The sequence below is a fragment of the Oncorhynchus gorbuscha genome, linkage group LG07 (assembly GCF_021184085.1).
Source record: "Oncorhynchus gorbuscha isolate QuinsamMale2020 ecotype Even-year linkage group LG07, OgorEven_v1.0, whole genome shotgun sequence".
NCBI classification, from domain to species: Eukaryota; Metazoa; Chordata; class Actinopteri; order Salmoniformes; family Salmonidae; genus Oncorhynchus; species Oncorhynchus gorbuscha.
In genome coordinates, this window is record NC_060179.1 from 45,595,324 (window position 1) to 45,615,141 (window position 19,818).

At 44.8% G+C, this 19,818-nt stretch overlaps 1 protein-coding gene across 2 annotated transcripts in view; it reads right to left on the minus strand.

Moving 5' to 3' along the window:
• The window catches only part of LOC124039919 (liprin-alpha-3-like), a 58,589-nt gene that overhangs the window by 16,101 nt on the left and 22,670 nt on the right, over nt 1-19,818 (minus strand). For both annotated transcript variants that reach the window (XM_046356475.1, XM_046356474.1), the window contains 6 exons: nt 10,417-10,561; nt 7,379-7,572; nt 6,674-6,920; nt 6,049-6,185; nt 5,722-5,843; nt 4,872-5,050 (listed from right to left, as the gene is read on the minus strand). In XM_046356475.1, the coding sequence (XP_046212431.1) occupies nt 4,872-5,050; nt 5,722-5,843; nt 6,049-6,185; nt 6,674-6,920; nt 7,379-7,572; nt 10,417-10,561 (1,024 nt within the window). The remainder of the gene's footprint in view (nt 1-4,871; nt 5,051-5,721; nt 5,844-6,048; nt 6,186-6,673; nt 6,921-7,378; nt 7,573-10,416; nt 10,562-19,818) is intronic.

Here is a 19,818-nt window from a genome sequence, read left to right on the forward strand (position 1 = left end):
AGAGTAATGGGCAGGTGGAGAGAGTTACCAAGGATGTGGGTAGGTTTCTGCAGTCTTATTGCCAGGACCGGCCGGAGGAGAGGGCGAAGTTTGTGCCCTGGGCAGAGATGGCCCAGAACTCTCTACGCCACTCCTCCACTAACCTTTCTCCCTTTCAATGTGTATTAGGGTATCAGCCGGTTCTGGCTCCTTGGCATCAGAGTCAGACCGAGGCTCCTGCAGTGGACAATTGGTTCCGGCACGCGGAGGAAACCTGGGAGGCTACCCACATCCACCTTCTGGGCGCCATACTGCGGCAGAAAGTTGGCACAGACCGTCACCGCAGTGAGGCCCCGATGTTCGCACCAGGGGACAGGGTCTGGCTCTCGACCCGAAACCTGCCCTGCAGGAAGCTGGGTCCCCGGTTTGTGGGGCCGTTTAAAGTCCTGAGGAGAGTGAACAAGGTATGTTATAGGTTACAGCTACCCAATAATTACCGCATTAACCCCTCATTCCATGTGTCTCTCCTCAGGCCGGTGGTGGCTGGCCCGCTCCAGGAGGCTGAAGTGCGGGATGTTCTTCCGTCCCCTCTGGACATCGAGGGGGTCCCGGTGGACTCCGTTCGATCCATCTTGGATTAGAGACGTCAGGCGAGGGGCCTTCAGTACCTCGTGGACTGGGAGGGGTACGGTCCAGAGGAGAGATGCTGGGTTCCGGTGGAGGACGTATTAGATCCTTCCATGCTGCGAGAATTCCACAGTCTCCATCCAGATCGCCCTGCACCTCGCCCTCCGGGTCGACCCAGAAGCCGGTGTCTACCAAAGTCGAAGCCTCTCCTTGTTCGGGCAGTGCTCGGCGGTCGACGTCACCGGTCTTCTAGCCATCATTGATCCATTTTTCATTTTCTATTGGTTTTGTCTTGTCTTCCTACACACCTGGTTTCAATCCCATTCATTACCTGTTGTGTATTTAACTCTCTGTTTCCCCTCATGTCTTTGTCAGAGATTCCAGGCTCTGATCAGGCCCTACACCCAAATAAGGGCACTGCGTTCATCCACCTCTGGCCTGCTCGCCTCCCTACCACTGAGGAAGTACAGTTCCCGCTCAGCCCAGTCAAAACTGTTCGCTGCTCTGGCTCCCCAATGGTGGAACAAACTCCCTCACGACACCAGGACAGCGGAGTCAATCACCACCTTCCGGAGACACCTGAAACCCCATCTCTTTAAGGAATACTTAGAATAGGATAAAGTAATCCTTCTCACCCCCCTTAAAATATTTAGATGCACTATTGTAAAGTGGCTGTTCCACTGGATGTCATAAGGTGAATGCACCAATTTGTAAGTCGCTCTGGATAAGAGCGTCTGCTAAATGACTTAAATGTAAATGTAAATGTAAACCGGTCATGCTGGAGGAAGTTGCAGGCAGCAGAACATTCTCCACGGCGTCTCCAGACTCTGTCACGTCTGTCATATGTGCTCAGTGTGAACCTGCTTTCATCTGTGAAGAGCACAGGGCGCCAGTGTAAGCACAACCCCCACCTGTGGACGTCGGGCCCTCATACCACCCTCATGGAGTCTGTTTCTGACCATTTGAGCAGACACATGCACATTTGTGGCCTGCTGGAGGTCATTTTGCAGGGCTCTGGCAGTGCTCCTCCTGCTCCTCCTTGCACAAAGGCAGAGGTAGCGGTCCTGCTGCTGGGTTGTTGCCCTCCTAAGGCCTCCTCCACGTCTCCTGATGTACTGGCCTGTCTCCTGGTAGCGCCTCCATGCTCTGGACACTACGCTGACAGACACAGCAAACCTTCTTGCCACAGCTCGCATTGATGTTCCATCCTGGATGAGCTGTACTACCTGAGCCACTTGTGTGGGTTGTAGACTCCGTCTCATGCTACCACTACAGTGAAAGCACCGCCAGCATTCAAAAGTGACCAAAACATCAGCCAGGAAGCATAGGAACTGAGACCTGCAGAACCACTCCTTTATTGGGGGTGTCTTGCTAATTGCCTATAATTTCCACCTGTTGTCTATTCCATTTGCACAACAGCATGTGAAATTTATTGTCAATCAGTGTTGCTTCCTAAGTGGACCGTTTGATTTCACAGAAGTGTGATTGACTTGGGGTTACATTGTGTTGTTTAAGTGTTCCCTTTATTTTTTTGAGCAGTGTACATTGACTGTTCCTTGTAGCATGAAAATATTGTTAGTCAAGTAAGAAAATACAATTTGATTACAACAATAATGACCATAATATTTAACCCCACTTAACAACAACAAAAAACTTGGGTGAATCAATAGTCACCAACCTTATCCCTGCCTCAGTATCACTAGCATACATCTCTAACAGTAAACAAGCAAACGTAATAGTAGCTAAAAATCCCCAAAGTAATAACTTAGTTTGGCTTGAAAGCCAGTCAAAAGCCACATAACTATTTAACCAAATCTGACCTCTCTGCGTGAAATAAAAGTGTGCAGCAAAAATGTAACTACCTGGCATAGTGTGGATGTTTAGTAGCTATAGTTACACCCTTGTAAACCTAGCGAGCTGGCTAAATAGCACAGCCAGCATTAGCTATGATCCAACTTTACCTCTTCAGTCATTATCACGCTAGCCATCTAGCCAGCCGTTTCCTGGAGGGGGTAGATCCAGAATTTTGGGAATCCATTCCTGTAGAAAGGAGATTGCGTCCCTTCCCTCCACAGCCTCCGGGAAACCTTAAAGTCTCGTAATAATAAAATGTATCCTCGAGTTTAGAGATGGCGTCTTCCAACCTCTTGTATTTTTGGTCCATTTCCTCGCAGACGTCCAGGATGGCAGCCTGGTGGTCAGCATGGTCTTTTTCTAACTTTGTCACTAGTCCCTTTGTGACTTTCTGGTCTTCGTGGAGTTTATCGACCAGTACATCAATTTTACTGAGGCGTTCAGAAAGTGTCGCTTGGATTTTTGTTTTACCTTTGTCCATCTCCATTCTGAACCTAGTGCTTCCAACTTGCATCCTCCGAGGCCAAAGAAGGGCTGTCAGAGAGAGGCATTTTTCCATGCTTAATCTGAGGCTTTGACATGTTGGGCATCTTTTGCTTTGGCGATACAGTAGATGTTTTAACTTCCAACTCACTATTAACGAACAGGTAAACCGTGTCAAAATGCCTTCATTTTTCGAAAGTTCGAGGACGCTACGCAGACCCGTCTTGTTAGAGCTTCGCCATTGTCGGAAGTCCCATGAAGACACAGTCTTGAAAATCTGTGTCATCGCGTGTCATGATGAAATTGCGCACCTGCTAAAATTGGTTTCCTATTGAACATACTTCTTTCTTTCCGAAAGATTTATTATAGTTTGATTTCATTTTAGGGTTTCTGAGGAGTAAATACGTCTTTTGACTTGTTGAAACTAAGTTCAGGGGTAGATTTTTGGATTTCTTTCTCTGCAAGTTGAACGAGTAGATTACTCAAATTGATGGCGCCAACTATACAGGCTTTTTGGGATATAAAACATTATTTTATCTAACAAAACAACACTACATAATATATAATAATAATATAATAATAATATATGCCATTTAGCAGACGCTTTTATCCAAAGCGACTTACAGTCATGTGTGCATACATTCTACGTATGGGTGGTCCCGGGGATCGAACCCACTACCCTGGCGTTACAAGCGCCATGCTCTACCAACTGAGCTACAGAAGGACCACATGTTATCTCTGGAATTCTTTTTTATGTGGGGCGCCATCCTCAAACAATCACATGGCATGTTTTCACTGTAATAGCTACTGTATATTGAACAGTGCAGTTAGATTAACAATAATTTAAGCTTTCAGCCTATGTAAGACACTTATGTACCTAAATGTTTAACTATATAATAACTATTTTAATTTATTTGAATTACCTCCCTCCAGTTTGACCGGAAATCTGCTAACCATGTGTATGTGACCAATAACATTTTATTTGATTTGGCATTAACTGTTCAGAGTGTAAATCAGGCCATAATGGTCAAATTGTTGCAACAACAAAAAAACTACTAAAGGACACCAATAATAATAAGATTACTTCTTAATCAGCTTTGGTCTGATGAGTCCAAATTTGAGATTGTTGGTTCCAACCGCCATGTCTTAGTGAGATGCAGAGTTGGTGAACGGATGTTCTCTGCATGTGTGGTTCCCACCGTGAAGCATGGAGGAGGTGGTGTGATGGTGTGGGGGTGCTTTGCAGGTGACACTGTCTGTGATTTATTTAGACTTCATGGCACACTTAACCAGCATGGCTACCACAGCATTCTGCAGCGATACGCCATCCCACCTGGTTTGCACTTAGTAGGACTATCATTTGTTTTTCAACAGGACAATGACCTAATTCACCTCCAGGCTGTGTAAGGGCTATTTGACCAAGAAGGAGAGTGATGGAGTGCTGCATCAGATGACCTGGCCTCCACAATCACCTGACCTCAACCCAATTGAGATGGTTTGGGATGAGTTGGACCGCAGAGTGAAGGAAAAGCAGCCAACAAGTGCTCAGCATATATGGGAACTGCTTCAAGACTGTTGGAAAAAGCATTCCTCGTGAAGCTGGTTGAGAGAATGCCAAGTGTTCAAAGCTGTCATCAAGGCAAAGGGTGGCTACTTTGAAGAATCTCAAGTATAAAATATATTTGATTTGTTTAACTGTTTTGGTTACCACATGATCCCATATGTGTTATTTCATAGTTTTGATGTCTTCACTATTAATCTACAATGTAGAAAATAGTTTTAAAAAATAAAGAAGAACCCTTGACTGAAAAGGTGTGTCCAAACTTTTGACTGGTACTGTACTCATAATTAAATGGAGCAACTTCAGGTAAAACACTGCACATCATTAATGATTTCCTCCCAGATATTTAACCAATAAGACAACGTACCTCAAGCCATGTGACCACGGTGGGGCCATCCCATGAGGCAAAGGGCAGACCCTGACGACAGGCTTGTTCTAGCAAGTCTTGCTTCTTCCTGCTGCGGCGATCTTTCTCCACGGTGCCAGTTCCTATCTTGGCCAGGCCCAGGGGGTCGGCTGATCCCAGGTCATCAGAGGGCGTGGAGGCTGAGGTCAAAGGTCACTGCTTAAATCACAGGTGTCAACTCATTCCACGGAGGGCAGAGTGTCTGGGTTTTCACACCTCCCTTGTACTTGATTGATGAATTAAGGTCACTAATTAGTAAGGAACTCCCCACACCTGGTTGTCTAGGGCTTAGTTGAAAAGAAAAAACCTACAGACACTAGGCCCTCCATTGAATGAATGAGTTTGACACTGGCTTAAACCACCTCTGTCTAGGACAGGGTTCACCATCCCTGTTCCTGGAGAGCTACCCTCCTGTAGGTTTTCGCTCCAACCCCCCTGTAGGTTTTCGCTCCAACCCCAGTTGTAACTCACCTGATTCAGCTTATCAACCAGCTAATTATTAGAATCGGGTGTGCTATATTAGGGTGGAGTGAAAACCTACAGGACTGTAGCTCTCCAGGAACAGGGTTGGAGACCATGTCTAGGAATACTCCACATGATTACTGGAAAATCGGTTTTGCCATCGGTTTTTCATCTTAAAACTGAAAGTAACTGACCTTGTTGTATTATTATTATTATTATATGTCTTTAGGGTAAATGATATTACTGTTATATTGTGAATAATAGTGTATACTGTATAAGTGTGTAGGCAACCTTACATTGTTTCTAACTCTCATAACACACACATGGTTAACACTCTATATTTACTTACCCAGAGAGGCAGACTGACTCCCAGGTCCTCCAATCCTCCCTTTCTCCTTCTTTCCAAACAGGCGTCCAATGGAGGACTTGATGCTCTTCTTCTTGCTGGCTTTGTGGAGAGAGTCCTGACTACTGGTGGTTGCACAATCAGCAGACAGACAGACAAATTAATCTCAGAACATCACTGGTGACACAACACTGATCTAGTTGGTAATCTATTCTATATGTATTCTATTGGCTAGCTATTTTAAATATATTTTATTTTATTTATTTCAACGGCAAGTGAATTATATTACCTAGCTTCCTAACAAACACCACACTAAAGTAATTTCTGTACCTGCAGAATTTGCGGTGATCATCCAGCCCCGCACCTGGGTGTGTGTGAGTCATTCTGTCTAATCGCAGAGCGCGAGGAACTGGAGGGGTAGAGTCAATCAGGGCTAGCGCCCGGCAGTCGTCGCTCTCTTTGCTGTTCTGTATTGACAGAGAATCCGTTCAATTGAGTCACTGTAGACAACTCTAATACATTCTAATTGCTGTAGGAATATGTGTTCATTCAAGTAACTGTGCTAGTTGAATTAATTTGGAACCCTATAGACAGTTCAACCCTAAACTATTTTTATTTGTTGTACTGTAAACAATTCAGCTCATTTAGGTCACAGCACACTTGAGACTTGCAGCAACAATAATACCATATTGGCATAATTGTTTTTCTCGTGCAGCCAAATGAGAATATATTTAGAAGACCAAACACACAAACAAACACAGTGTAGAAATAAAGAAGGGGCTCCTTTACCCAGCGGGTAAAACTATTGAAATGTTGTTACAACTAGGCTATAACCAGTTCTGATTGTAAACTGACATATGTCATTTCAACTAGCCTTACCCGTTGGGGAGCAACAACCAAGAAGTGCACATTGAAATGCTAGATGTGTCCAAACACAGACAGCCATGTACTGTACCTGTCTGTCTGACTCTCGGGCAGGGGAATGTGACAGTCGGGGGGTGGAATATCCAGGGCTAGGGGGAGACGGGGAGGCCAAGGTGGAGGAAGTGAGGGAGGGGGTCATGTAGCCCCTCCCCACACTCTCCCTGCCCCCGCCCAGTGAGGAGGGGGGGAGAGGGTTGGAGTCCATGGCCACGCTGCTGACCCGGCTCTCGATCTCCTCCGCCCTCAGCTCAGTGCTCTCCTTCTCCTCCTGGATCAGCCTGAGAGGAGAGTAGAGGAGAAAGGGGAGGAAAATAAGAGTGATGAGACAGAAAGGGGCAAGTGGAGGGCATTGGAGAAGTGAGGAAATGAGAAAAGAGGAGAAGAAAGAGAAGGGAGAAAAATAGGAAAATTACTTCTGAGGATAGCTCAAAGAGATGTTTGCGGTATCACTATTTTATAATATGCATGTGCAAAAAACCTCTGGCTTAAGTAAAGCAAGGGAGTGTGAGTTTTTCCGTCTGTATCGGTGTTGTTATTCACTCCTGGTTTAGACAAAGCAGAGTGGAAAAGCAGAGGTCGATTTTTAGAAATTGTTTTGACCTCTGGATCACCCATTGAATGGGACAGAGGATATAGTAAGAGTGTAGTTTATTGACGTATTTCTGAGGCAATTTTAGGTCCGTTAGGAATTCAGTCAAACCCAGCAATCCTGTTTGTGTTGTACCAGAAGACTTACTTGATCTCCTTGTTGATGGCCTCCAGTTGCTCCTGCAGCATGATGGCGAGGGTCTGCACGTCCGTCTGTCCACTGGGCGAGAGCAGCTCCGAGCCAAACAGGGTCTCCCTGTCCTCCTCGTCGTCTGAGTAGCCCCCCTCAGTTCCCCCCTCAAACCTGGGACCCAGCATGGTGCCACTGTCCCTCTCTCCATACTGCAGAAACACAGAGGAGGAGAGAGAAAGAAAGAAAGACAGAAAGAAGTAAAGGGAAAAGAGGAGATGACTTGGAATGCTGTTAGCTACACTGTAAAACATTTATTGTAAAATGTACAGTAAGACAGGGTTTCCCAAACAAAGCTTGATGATGAGTTGGTTATTTGAAAACCGCTGTCAAAAAACGTTTCACTTAAATTGGCACAGGACACTCACTAACGGGTGCAACAAATATAGCCACTTCAAGGCACACCTTCAAATATGTTAATGAGCCAGCGATTATTTCCCTCCCCCAATGCACCATAATTTACATTACGCTACATCAAATATACAGCAAAACAGTACTTTATTGTTGAATTGTATTGAAAAACTATTCATAAATTGCTGAGAGTGAATATGTAATTATATATTACAGCATGCCAACTGATATTTGGTGTTTCATATCGCTTGCACTTTAGGCACTTTAGGCCTCAACAAAGGCTTCTAAACTGACAGGTGACTACAGGGCAAAACAGATCAAAAGGACATGGCTAGCCAATCAACCATTAACGGTTTGAGACTAGACGCCACACTGATCTGTCCCATATATTACTTAAATTATTAGGGACCCACTTCCACATATCAGCTAAATTAAAAAAACATTCTCACTAACAGGTACAACAAATATAGCCTCTTACAAGAAACCCCTAAAAATATGTTAATGAGTCAGAAACAACAATACTATGCACCCACTAGTGTACAAAAGGTTTTTGGAGCTCCAAAAATACATTATGGTACTGTATTCTGAACTATTGTAAATTACTGGCAGAAAATAGTAAGTTACTGAAAATATTTGTAGAAATTCTTCTTATACAGTCTATTACTGTATTCTGTGGGGGTACCAGCGTTCCCATAATTAATTCTGTAAAACACATTTATGGTATTTTACTGTGCATTCAACAGTGTTTTACTGTTGAAATTAGAGAAATGTCTTACAGTGTTCTTTTATCCTTGCATGTCAAATCAAGACTCAAATGAAATGGCCCCAATGTGTAGGAGTGACAGGTCACTCAGTCAATCATAAATCAATAAAACACAAAATTGGGTGCCACCCAGAGAGCTAGACTGGTCTAAGACTGTACATTGTGGGACAGGAGTTGAAACTCTTACAAAGGCAGCAAAGCTGTTGAAATGTTGGTATTTAATCAATTGCATTGGCCCACATACAGTGCCTTTGGAAAGTATTCAGACCCCTTGACATTTTCCATATTTTTTTTACGTTAAAACCTTATTCTGAAATGTATTAAATAGTTTTTTTCCCTCATCACACAATAGCCTATAGTGACGAAGCAAAAACCAATATAAAAAAAAAATTTGCTAATGAAAAAAAAAGATATATATATATATATATATAATTTACACAAGTATTCAGACCCTTTATTCAGTACTTTGTTGAATCACCTTTGGCAGCGATTATAGCATTGAGTCTTCTTGGGTATGACGCTACAAGCTTGGTACACCTGTATTTGGGGAGTTTCTTCCATTCTTCTCTGCGAATCCTCTCAAGCTTTATCACAGCTGCTGCACACCTATTTTCCGCTCTCTCCAGAGATGTTCGATCAGGTTCAAGTGCAGGCTCTGGCTTGGGCCACACAAGGCATTCAGAGTCTTGTCCCAAAGCCACTCCTGCATTGTCTTGACTGTGTGTTTAGGGTCGTTGTCCTGTTGGAAGGTGAACCGTCACCCCAGACTGGGACCCTGAGCACTTTAGAGCAGGTTTTCATGAATGATCTCTCTGTACTTGGCTCCGTTCATCTCTGCCTCGATGCTTACTAGTCTCCCAGTCCCTGAAAAACATCCCCACAGCATGTTGCTGTCACTACCATGCTTCACTGTAGGGATGGTGGCAGGTCTCTTCCAAACGTGACGCTTGGCATTCAGGCCAAAGAGTTCAATCTAGGTTTCATCAGACCAGAGAATCTTGTTTCTCATGGGCTGAGAGTCCTTTAGTTGCCTTTTGGCAAACTCCAAGCGGGCTGTCATGTGCCTTATACTGAAAAGTGGCTTCTGTCTGGCCACTCAAATCAAATCAAATGTATTTATATAGCCCTTCGTACATCGGCTGATACCTCAAAGTGCTGTACAGAAAGGCCTGATTGGTGGAGTGCTGCAGAAATGGTTGTCCTTCTGGAAGGTTCTCCCATCTCCACAGAGGGCGGCCAGCTCCAGAAAGACTCTTGGTGGTTCCAAATGTCTTCCATTCAAGAATGATGGAGGCCACACTGTGTTCTTGTGTACCTTCAATGCTGCAGAAATGTTTTGGTACCCCTCCCCAGATCTGTGCCTCAACACAACCTAGTCTCGGAGCTCTACGGACTGTTCCTTCGACCTTATGGCTTGGTTTTTGCTCTGACATTCACTGTAAACTGTGGGACCTTATATAGACAGATGTGTGTCTTTCCAAATCTTGTTAAATCAATTGAGTTTACCACAGGTGGACTCCAATCAATTTGTAAAAACATCTCAAGGATGATCAACGGAAACAGGAGGCACCGGAGCTCAATTTCGAGTCTCATAGCAAAGGGTCTGAATACTAATGTAAATAAGGTGTTTCAGTTTTTTGATTTAGCAAAAATTGTTATTATGGGGTATAGTGTGTAGATTGCTGAGAATTGTTATTTATTTAATCAATTTTAGAATAAGGCTGTAACGTAACAAAATGTGGAAAAGGTCAAGGTCTGAATACTTTACGAAGGCACTGTAAATGCGCAGCCTTTCTTTTCTAGGAGTTGGCTATAGCCAATACGTTATGGGACCAGGCTACTAGGGAGCTACAGTACTGTAGATAGTCCATGAGATCCTCACCTTGTTGCTTTCATCCCTAGGGAAAGCCCATCGGCCACGGTGTGCCCTCCGGACCACCACACCACAGGAGGAGCTGCCATAGCCGGCTGGGAGGGAGCCACCACCCTGGGGGTACCGGAGCTCTGAGGCACTCCCTGAAAGAGATCTTCAAAATAGATTGGAAGGAAGTGAGCTCACATTGCTCGCCCTACAGCATTGGTCACAAACAGTCGATCGCAATAGAATGGTCGATCTCCAAGGCATTCCTAGTTAATGGAGAAACATTTCTATAATAAATGTTGCATTCCTACTTTTTTCTGTCTTGCGTTGTTGGCAGTAGGTGCATTTGTTTCAGCTGCCCTGAACACCGGGTAGGTGAAGTATTCCCATTTTGAACCATTTCATGTGTCTGAAGGTACAAACTCTGCCTACTCGGCATGCTCGGAGAGCAAATCAAGTGCACCTATAGACTTTCTCGTTGATACTGTGATTCCACAACATCTAAAACCATGACTAGAAAGAGACAGCAGTGCTGTTTTTTATGAGTGAGTTCATGTTTAAGTTTCATTCAGCACAGACAATACTTTTTATTCAACACTTTATAAGCCATGAAAGGCGCTGCTCCACTTGCGCTGCAACCAGTACTTGCAGCTTCAATTAATGAGTAGCAAAGTGTATCGATAGGCTTGCGTAGTTATTATTAGCGGCTGTGTTTTTTAATATCGTGGAATATTTCACCTTCTCTAGTCATAGGAGTAACAACATGAATTTGTGTATGAGGCAGAAATGATGCGGTGTGACTGGAGTTTTACCATCAGCTCGAAGACGGTTTCCCCTTTTTGGTCAGTCTTAGCGGAGGGGGGAGAGCTGAGGGACGGTCCAACGATGAGAGGCAGAACCTCTGATGTTATCCCTCCGCTGAGACTGACCATCAGATGCAGGCACCATCAGTCCAGTAAAATGTAGAAAGCAAATAATTAAATTTATGCTCACTTAGCTGTGTCTCACAAGTAATACAACAAATGATGTATTACCAGTGTGATCATATACATCAAGTTTTTAAATACAATTTGATAATGGTTTGAGAGGAACAACATTGGCAGGGCAATTCAATCATAGCCAATATGCAGTGATAATATATTGGGTGTATATTATACTGCACAAAACTCATTGATACAAAACTGTTTTTAATAGATTAGTATTAGTATTATTATTATGCATAGGCTTACGTTTTTTAAGTCATGTAAAAAGCTTTTAAAAACATCTGTGTTGTAGATCTCAGCCTGCATAGGGCAGTGGTCACCAAAAAAGTTAGTTGACCAGTGCCCAAAAGAGTTTGTCATATTTTGTGAGATGAGAAAATAAAAATACTTTATTCGTTATAGCACATCTTTCAGAATGTATTCCCCTCGTTTCCTGAAAAATAAAGTTATGCATTTCTTCAGCATCGGTGGGTCCCCCACGTGATGGTTACATAGGCTAACAAAGGCTAATGCGATTAGCATGAAGTTGTAAGTAACCATAACATTTCCCAGGTCATAGACACATTTGATATTGGCAGAAAGCTTAAATTATTGTTAATCTAACTGCAATGTCCAATTTACAGTAGCTATTGCAGTGAAATAATACCATGCTAATGTTTGAGGAGAGTGCACAGTTCTGAACTTGAAAAGTTATGAATAAACCAATTAGGGACATTTAGGCAGATTTGATACAACATTTTGAACAGAAATGCAATGGTTCATTGGATCAGTCTTAAACTTTGCATATACACTGCTGCCATCTAGTAGCCAAAATCTAAATTGTGCCTGGGCTGGAATAATACATTATGGCCCTTTCTCTTGCATTTCAAAGATGATGGAACAAAAAAATAATAAAAAATGTTTTTGTTTTTTTCTTTGTATTTTCTTTTACCAGATCTAATGTGTTACATTCTCCAACATTCATTTCACAGTTCCACAAACTTCAGTGTTTCCTTTCAAATGATATCACGAATATGCATATCCTTTCTTCAATGGCTGAGCTACATACAGGCAGTTAGTTTTGGGTATGTTAATTTAGGTGAAATTTAAATAAAAAAGGGGCGGATCCTTAAGAGGTTTTAATGATTTTTTTTTTAGATTTGTAAATTGAGTGAAATTGTGACATTTTATCCTCAATCACAATATATTCTTTATTTTTCACACTACATTAGAAAGAAATGTAATGCTACCTCAACTAACAAAAAGTGAGAAGAACAATGTAAAATTAAAGGTCCGGAACAGTCATTCTGATTCCCATGTAAAATAGCCTTTTGAGTGACAATATATATTTTATGGATACAAATGCTAAAAATGTGTTTTTTCTCTCATGTCAAACTACCAGGAAGTCTGAAAAGACAGATGGAGTGGGCGGGAGCTAGTAGGATGTTAGGGTGGGGGGGAGCTCACCTTGACTGGCGATTCTTTGAAAACACCTACAGTACAGTACCAGTCAGAAGTTTGGACACACCCACTCATTCAAGGGTTTTTCTTATTTTTCTTATTTTTTACATTGTAGAATAATAGTGAAGACATCAAAACTATGAAATAACTGTCACATTCTGACCTTTATTTCCTTTGTTTTGTTGTTATTTAGTATGGTCAGGGCGTGAGTTGGGGTGGGCAGTCTATGTTTGTTTTTCTATGATTTTGGGATTTCTATGTTTCGGCCTAGTATGATTTTGGGATTTCTATGTTTCGGCCTAGTATTCACTGTTTGTTTGTGGGTGTTTGTTTCTGTGTCTGTGTTTTTCACCACATGGTACTGTTTAAGTTTTCGTTCGTTTCACGTTTATTGTTTTTGTATTCCTAGTGTTCAGTTTATGTTTTTTAAATAAACAACCATGGACACTTACCACGCTGTGCATTGGTCCTCCGATCCTTCTCGCTTCTCCTCCTCAGATGAAGAGGAGGAGGAAAACCCTTACAATAACACATATGGAATCATGTAGTAACCCAAAAAGTGTTAAACAAATCCAAATATATATTATATTTGTGACCCAATTCTGGAAACTAGGTGTATGTCTCAAGTCACGACTTCACAGGAGAGCCGGTTGATGGTAAAAAAATATATATTTTTATCAAAATACGTTTTTTTAATCAGAATTGCCTTCTCGAACATGTGAACTTTCCTGTGCCTTTAAAAAACATGTATGCCATCTGTAAATACGAATAAAATTGTGAAATTACGAGCCTTGTTGGTTAAGTCACATAATTTTTCCACTAGCCATGATTGGCTGAAGTAATGAGTGGGTTGGACATGCTGAGAGAGGACTTCGGATTGGCCATATTCAAGGTTTATGACTATTTTAGCTCATCAGTCTGTGTCGGTAATCCGGTCGAACACGGAATTTAAAAAATATATATTGTGTAGTGGAGCTGCATAAGTGTTGTTCTCCACTTTCTGGAAGATCAAGTTTTGAAATCAGTGGAATTTGAGTATGATAGCTAAAGAGATGGTGATAACATCTGTCTCCGGATTAAATCTTCAAACTAAGGGCAACCGTGTTATGGCATTCCTGACAGGTAGACACGTCCATCATGCATAATGATGTATACAGGTAAGATAGTCTAGCATTAGCTAGCTTCATTTTCACATATTATACGTTTCTAATTTTGACAGAAAGTGGTTTTATTCCAAGCTAAAGTGTACTGTTAGCTAGCTAGCTAATGTTAGCTGGCTGGCTCCCTAGCTGATATTATTATTTGTTTCCCAGAGCCGTTTGCTTTTCTAGTTAGAGCCTAGAGTTAGCTAGCTAACATTGAACCTGGTTGGTTAGCTCCCAGCACTGTGGCATTGTTGTAACTTTGTTTATTGTTGTTTAAATAGCTAATGATAGCTAGCTGGCTCGTTAGCTAACGTTACATGTGTGATCTTAAATGGTGTTTACCTTGCTAGCTATATGTCTTAAACTGAAGTGTACTGTTAGCTACCTAGCTACCATTAGCTGGTTGGTGTCATGCAGGTGAATGAGGACCCAAAAGCGACTTGGCGAAAACAGAGTATTTAATCCAGAATAAACTTTACAAAACAAAAAGCATAATACTACACGTAAAGACGAGAACAGACTGGAGACTTGATCGAGAACTGCAGGTTGCCTCGGGAAGGCACTTGAACCTAGCAGACTCAGACACCTGCTCACCACGCAGCATCTGAGGGAAACACGACACGACAGGGCAAAACATAGACACAGCACGGTGAATTATATATGAGGATCCGACAGGGCAGGTACGGGAAACAAGGAGAGAAATAGGGACTCTAATCAGGGAAAAGGATCGGGAACAGGTGTGGGAAGACTAAATGATGATTAGGGGAATAGGAACAGCTGGGAGCAGGAACGGAACGATAGAGAGAAGAGAGAGCGAGAGAGTGAGAGAGGGAGGGGGAGAGAGAGGGATAGAAAGAGGGAAAGAACCTAATAAGACCAGCAGAGGGAAACGAATAGAATGGGAAGCACAGGGACAAGACATGATAATAAATGACAAAACATGACAGTACCCCCACTCACCGAGCGCCTCCTGGCGCACTCGAGGAGGAATCCTGGCGGCAACGGAGGAAATCATCAATGAGTGAACGGTCCAGCACGTCCCGAGACGGAACCCAACTCCTCTCCTCAGGACCGTAACCCTCCCAATCCACTAAGTATTGGTGACCCCGTCCCCGAGAACGCATGTCCATGATCTTATGTACCTTGTAAATAGGTGCGCTCTCGACAAGGACGGGAGGGGGAGGGAAGACGAACGGGGGTGCGAAGAAAGGGCTTAACACAGGAGACATGGAAGACAGGATGGACGCGACGAAGATGTCGCGGAAGAAGCAGTCGCACAGCGACAGGATTGACGACCTGGGAGACACGGAACGGACCAATGAACCGCGGAGTCAACTTACGAGAAGCTGTCGTAAGAGGAAGGTTGCGAGTGGAAAGCCACACTCTCTGGCCGCAACAATACCTAGGACTCTTAATCCTGCGTTTATTGGCGGCTCTCACAGTCTGTGCCCTGTAGCGGCAAAGTGCAGACCTCACCCTCCTCCAGGTGCGCTCACAACGTTGGACAAACGCTTGAGCGGAGGGAACGCTGGACTCGGCAAGCTGGGAAGAGAATAGAGGAGGCTGGTAACCCAGACTACTCTGAAACGGAGATAACCCGGTAGCAGACGAAGGAAGCGAGTTGTGAGCGTATTCTGCCCAGGGGAGCTGTTCTGCCCAAGACGCAGGGTTTCTGAAAGAAAGGCTGCGTAGTATGCGACCAATCGTCTGATTGGCCCTCTCTGCTTGACCGTTAGACTGGGGATGAAACCCGGAAGAGAGACTGACGGACGCACCAATCAAACGACAGAACTCCCTCCAAAACTGTGACGTGAATTGCGGGCCTCTGTCTGAAACGGCGTCTAACGGGAGGCCATGAATTCTGAACACATTCTCGATAATGATTTGTGCCGTCTCCTTAGCGGAAGGAAGTTTAGCGAGGGGAATGAAATGTGCCGCCTTAGAGAACCTATCGACAACCGTAAGAATCACAGTCTTCCCCGCAGACAAAGGCAGACCGGTAATGAAGTCTAGGGCGATGTGAGACCATGGTCGAGAAGGAATGGGAGCGGTCTGAGACGACCGGCAGGAGGAGAGTTACCCGACTTAGTCTGCGCGCAGTCCGAACAAGCAGCCACGAAACGGCGCGTGTCACGCTCCTGAGTCGGCCACCAAAATCGCTGGCGAATAGACGCAAGAGTGCCTCGAACACCGGGATGACCAGCTAACTTGGCAGAGTGAGCCCACTGAAGAACAGCCAGACGAGTGGAAACAGGAACGAAAAGGAGGTTACTAGGACAAGCGCGCGGCGACGCAGTGTGCGTGAGTGCTTGCTTAACCTGTCTTTCAATTCCCCAGACTGTCAACCCGACAACACGCCCATAAGGAAGAATCCCCTCGGGATCAGTAGAAGCCACAGAAGAACTAAACAGACGGGATAAGGCATCAGGCTTGGTGTTCTTGCTACCCGGACGGTAAGAAATCACAAACTCGAAACGAGCGAAAAACAACGCCCAACGAGCTTGACGGGCATTAAGTCGTTTGGCAGAACGGATGTACTCAAGGTTCTTATGGTCTGTCCAAACGACAAAAGGAACAGTCGCCCCCTCCAACCACTGTCGCCATTCGCCTAGGGCTAAGCGGATGGCGAGCAGTTCACGGTTACCCACATCATAGTTGCGCTCAGATGGCGACAGGCGATGAGAAAAATAAGCGCAAGGATGAACCTTATCGTCAGACTGGAAGCGCTGGGATAGAATGGCTCCCACACCTACCTCTGAAGCGTCAACCTCGACAATGAATTGTCTAGTGACGTCAGGAGTAACGAGGATAGGAGCGGACGTAAAACGTTCTTTTAGAAGATCAAAAGCTCCCTGGGCGGAACCGGACCACTTAAAACACGTCTTGACAGAAGTAAGAGCTGTGAGAGGGGCAGCAACTTGACCGAAATTACGAATGAAACGCCGATAGAAATTAGCGAAACCTAAAAGCGCTGCAACTCGACACGTGACCTTGGAACGGGCCAATCACTGACAGCTTGGACCTTAGCGGAATCCATCTGAATGCCTTCAGCGGAAATAACGGAACCGAGAAAAGTAACGGAGGAGACATGAAAAGAGCACTTCTCAGCCTTTACGTAGAGACAATTCTCTAAAAGGCGCTGTAGAACACGTCGAACGTGCTGAACATGAATCTCGAGTGACGGTGAAAAAATCAGGATATCGTCAAGATAGACAAAAACAAAGATGTTCAGCATGTCTCTCAGAACATCATTAACTAATGCCTGAAAAACAGCTGGCGCATTGGCGAGACCAAACGGCAGAACCCGGTACTCAAAATGCCCTAACGGAGTGTTAAACGCCGTTTTCCACTCGTCCCCCTCTCTGATGCGCACGAGATGGTAAGCGTTACGAAGGTCCAACTTAGTAAAGCACCTGGCTCCCTGCAGAATCTCAAAGGCTGATGAATTAAGGGGAAGCGGATAACGATTCTTAACCGTTATGTCATTCAGCCCTCGATAATCCACGCAGGGGCGCAGAGTACCGTCCTTCTTCTTAACAAAAAAGAACCCCGCCCCGGCCGGAGAGGAAGAAGGCACTATGGTACCGGCGTCAAGAGACACAGATAAATAATCCTCGAGAGCCTTACGTTCGGGAGCCGACAGAGAGTATAGTCTACCCCGAGGAGGAGTGGTCCCCGGAAGGAGATCAATACTACAATCATACGACCGGTGAGGAGGAAGGGAGTTGGCTCGGGACCGACTGAAGACCGTGCGCAGATCATGATATTCCTCCGGCACTCCTGTCAAATCGCCAGGTTCCTCCTGAGAAGTGGGGACAGAAGAAATGGGAGGGATGGCAGACATTAAGCACTTCACATGACAAGATACGTTCCAGGATAGGATAGAATTACAAGACCAATTAATAGAAGGATTATGACATACTAGCCAGGGATGACCCAAAACAACAGGTGTGAAAGGTGAACGAAAAATCAAAAAAGAAATAGTCTCACTGTGGTTACCAGATACTGTGAGAGTTAAAGGTAGTGTCTCAAATCTGATACTGGGAAGATGACTACCATCTAAGGCAAACATGGGCGTAGGCTTGTCTAACTGTCTGAAAGGAATGTTATGTTTCCGAACCCATGCTTCGTCCATGAAACAACCCTCAGCCCCAGAGTCAATCAAGGCACTGCATGTAGCACCCGAACCGGTCCAGCGTAGATGGACCGACATAGTAGTACAAGATCTAGATGAAGAGACCTGAGTAGTAGCGCTCACCAGTAGCCCTCCGCTTACTGATGGGCTCTGGCCTCTTACTGGACATGAATTAACAAAATGTCCATCAAATCCGCAATAGAGGCACAGGCGGTTGGTGATCCTCCGTTCCCTCTCCTTAGTCGAGATGCGAATCCCTCCCAGCTGCATGGGCTCAGTCTCAGAGCCAGAGGAGGGAGATGGTTGCGATGCGGAGCAGGGAAACACCGTTGATGCGAGCTCTCTTCCACGAGCCTGGTGACGAAGATCTACCCGTCGTTCTATGCGGATGGCGAGAGCAATCAAAGAGTCCACACTGGAAGGAACCTCCCGAGAGAGAATCTCATCTTTGACCACTGTGTGGAGTCCCTCCAGAAAACGAGCGAGCAGCGCCGGCTCGTTCCAGTCACTAGAGGCAGCAAGAGTACGAAACTCTATAGAGTAATCCGTTATGGATCGATCACCTTGGCATAGGGAAGCCAGGACCCTAGAAGCCTCCCCACCAAAAACTGAACGGTCAAAAACCCGAATCATCTCCTCTTTAAAGTTCTGGTAATTGTTAGAACAATCAGCCCTTGCCTCCCAGATAGCTGTGCCCCACTCTCGGGCCCGGCCAGTAAGGAGTGAAATGACGTAAGCAACCCGAGCTCTCTCTCTAGAGTATGTGTTGGGTTGGAGAGAGAACACAATCTCACACTGGGTGAGAAAGGACCGGCACTCAGTGGGCTGCCCGGAGTAGCAAGGTGGGTTATTAACCCTAGGTTCTGGAGACTCGGCAGGCCAGGAAGTAACAGGTGGCACGAGACGAAGACTCTGGAACTGTCCAGAGAGGTCGGAAACCTGAGCGGCCAGGCTCTCCACGGCATGGCGAGCAGCAGACAATTCCTGCTCGTGTCTGCCGAGCATGGCTCCTTGGATCTCGACGGCAGTGTTACGAGCGTCTGTAGTCGCTGGGTCCATTCCTCGGTCGGATCCTTCTGTCATGCAGGTGAATGAGGACCCAAAAGCGACTTGGCGAAAACAGAGTATTTAATCCAGAATAAACTTTACAAAACAAAAAGCATAATACTACACGTAAAGACGAGAACAGACTGGAGACTTGATCGAGAACTGCAGGTTGCCTCGGGAAGGCACTTGAACCTAGCAGACTCAGACACCTGCTCACCACGCAGCATCTGAGGGAAACACGACACGACAGGGCAAAACATAGACACAGCACGGTGAATTATATATGAGGATCCGACAGGGCAGGTACGGGAAACAAGGAGAGAAATAGGGACTCTAATCAGGGAAAAGGATCGGGAACAGGTGTGGGAAGACTAAATGATGATTAGGGGAATAGGAACAGCTGGGAGCAGGAACGGAACGATAGAGAGAAGAGAGAGCGAGAGAGTGAGAGAGGGAGGGGGAGAGAGAGGGATAGAAAGAGGGAAAGAACCTAATAAGACCAGCAGAGGGAAACGAATAGAATGGGAAGCACAGGGACAAGACATGATAATAAATGACAAAACATGACAGTTGGCTCCTTAGTGGAGGTTATAATTCGTTTCTCAGAGCTGTTTGCTTTTCTAGTTAGAGCCTAACGTTAGACAATGTTGAGACTTTGTTCATTGTCGTTAAA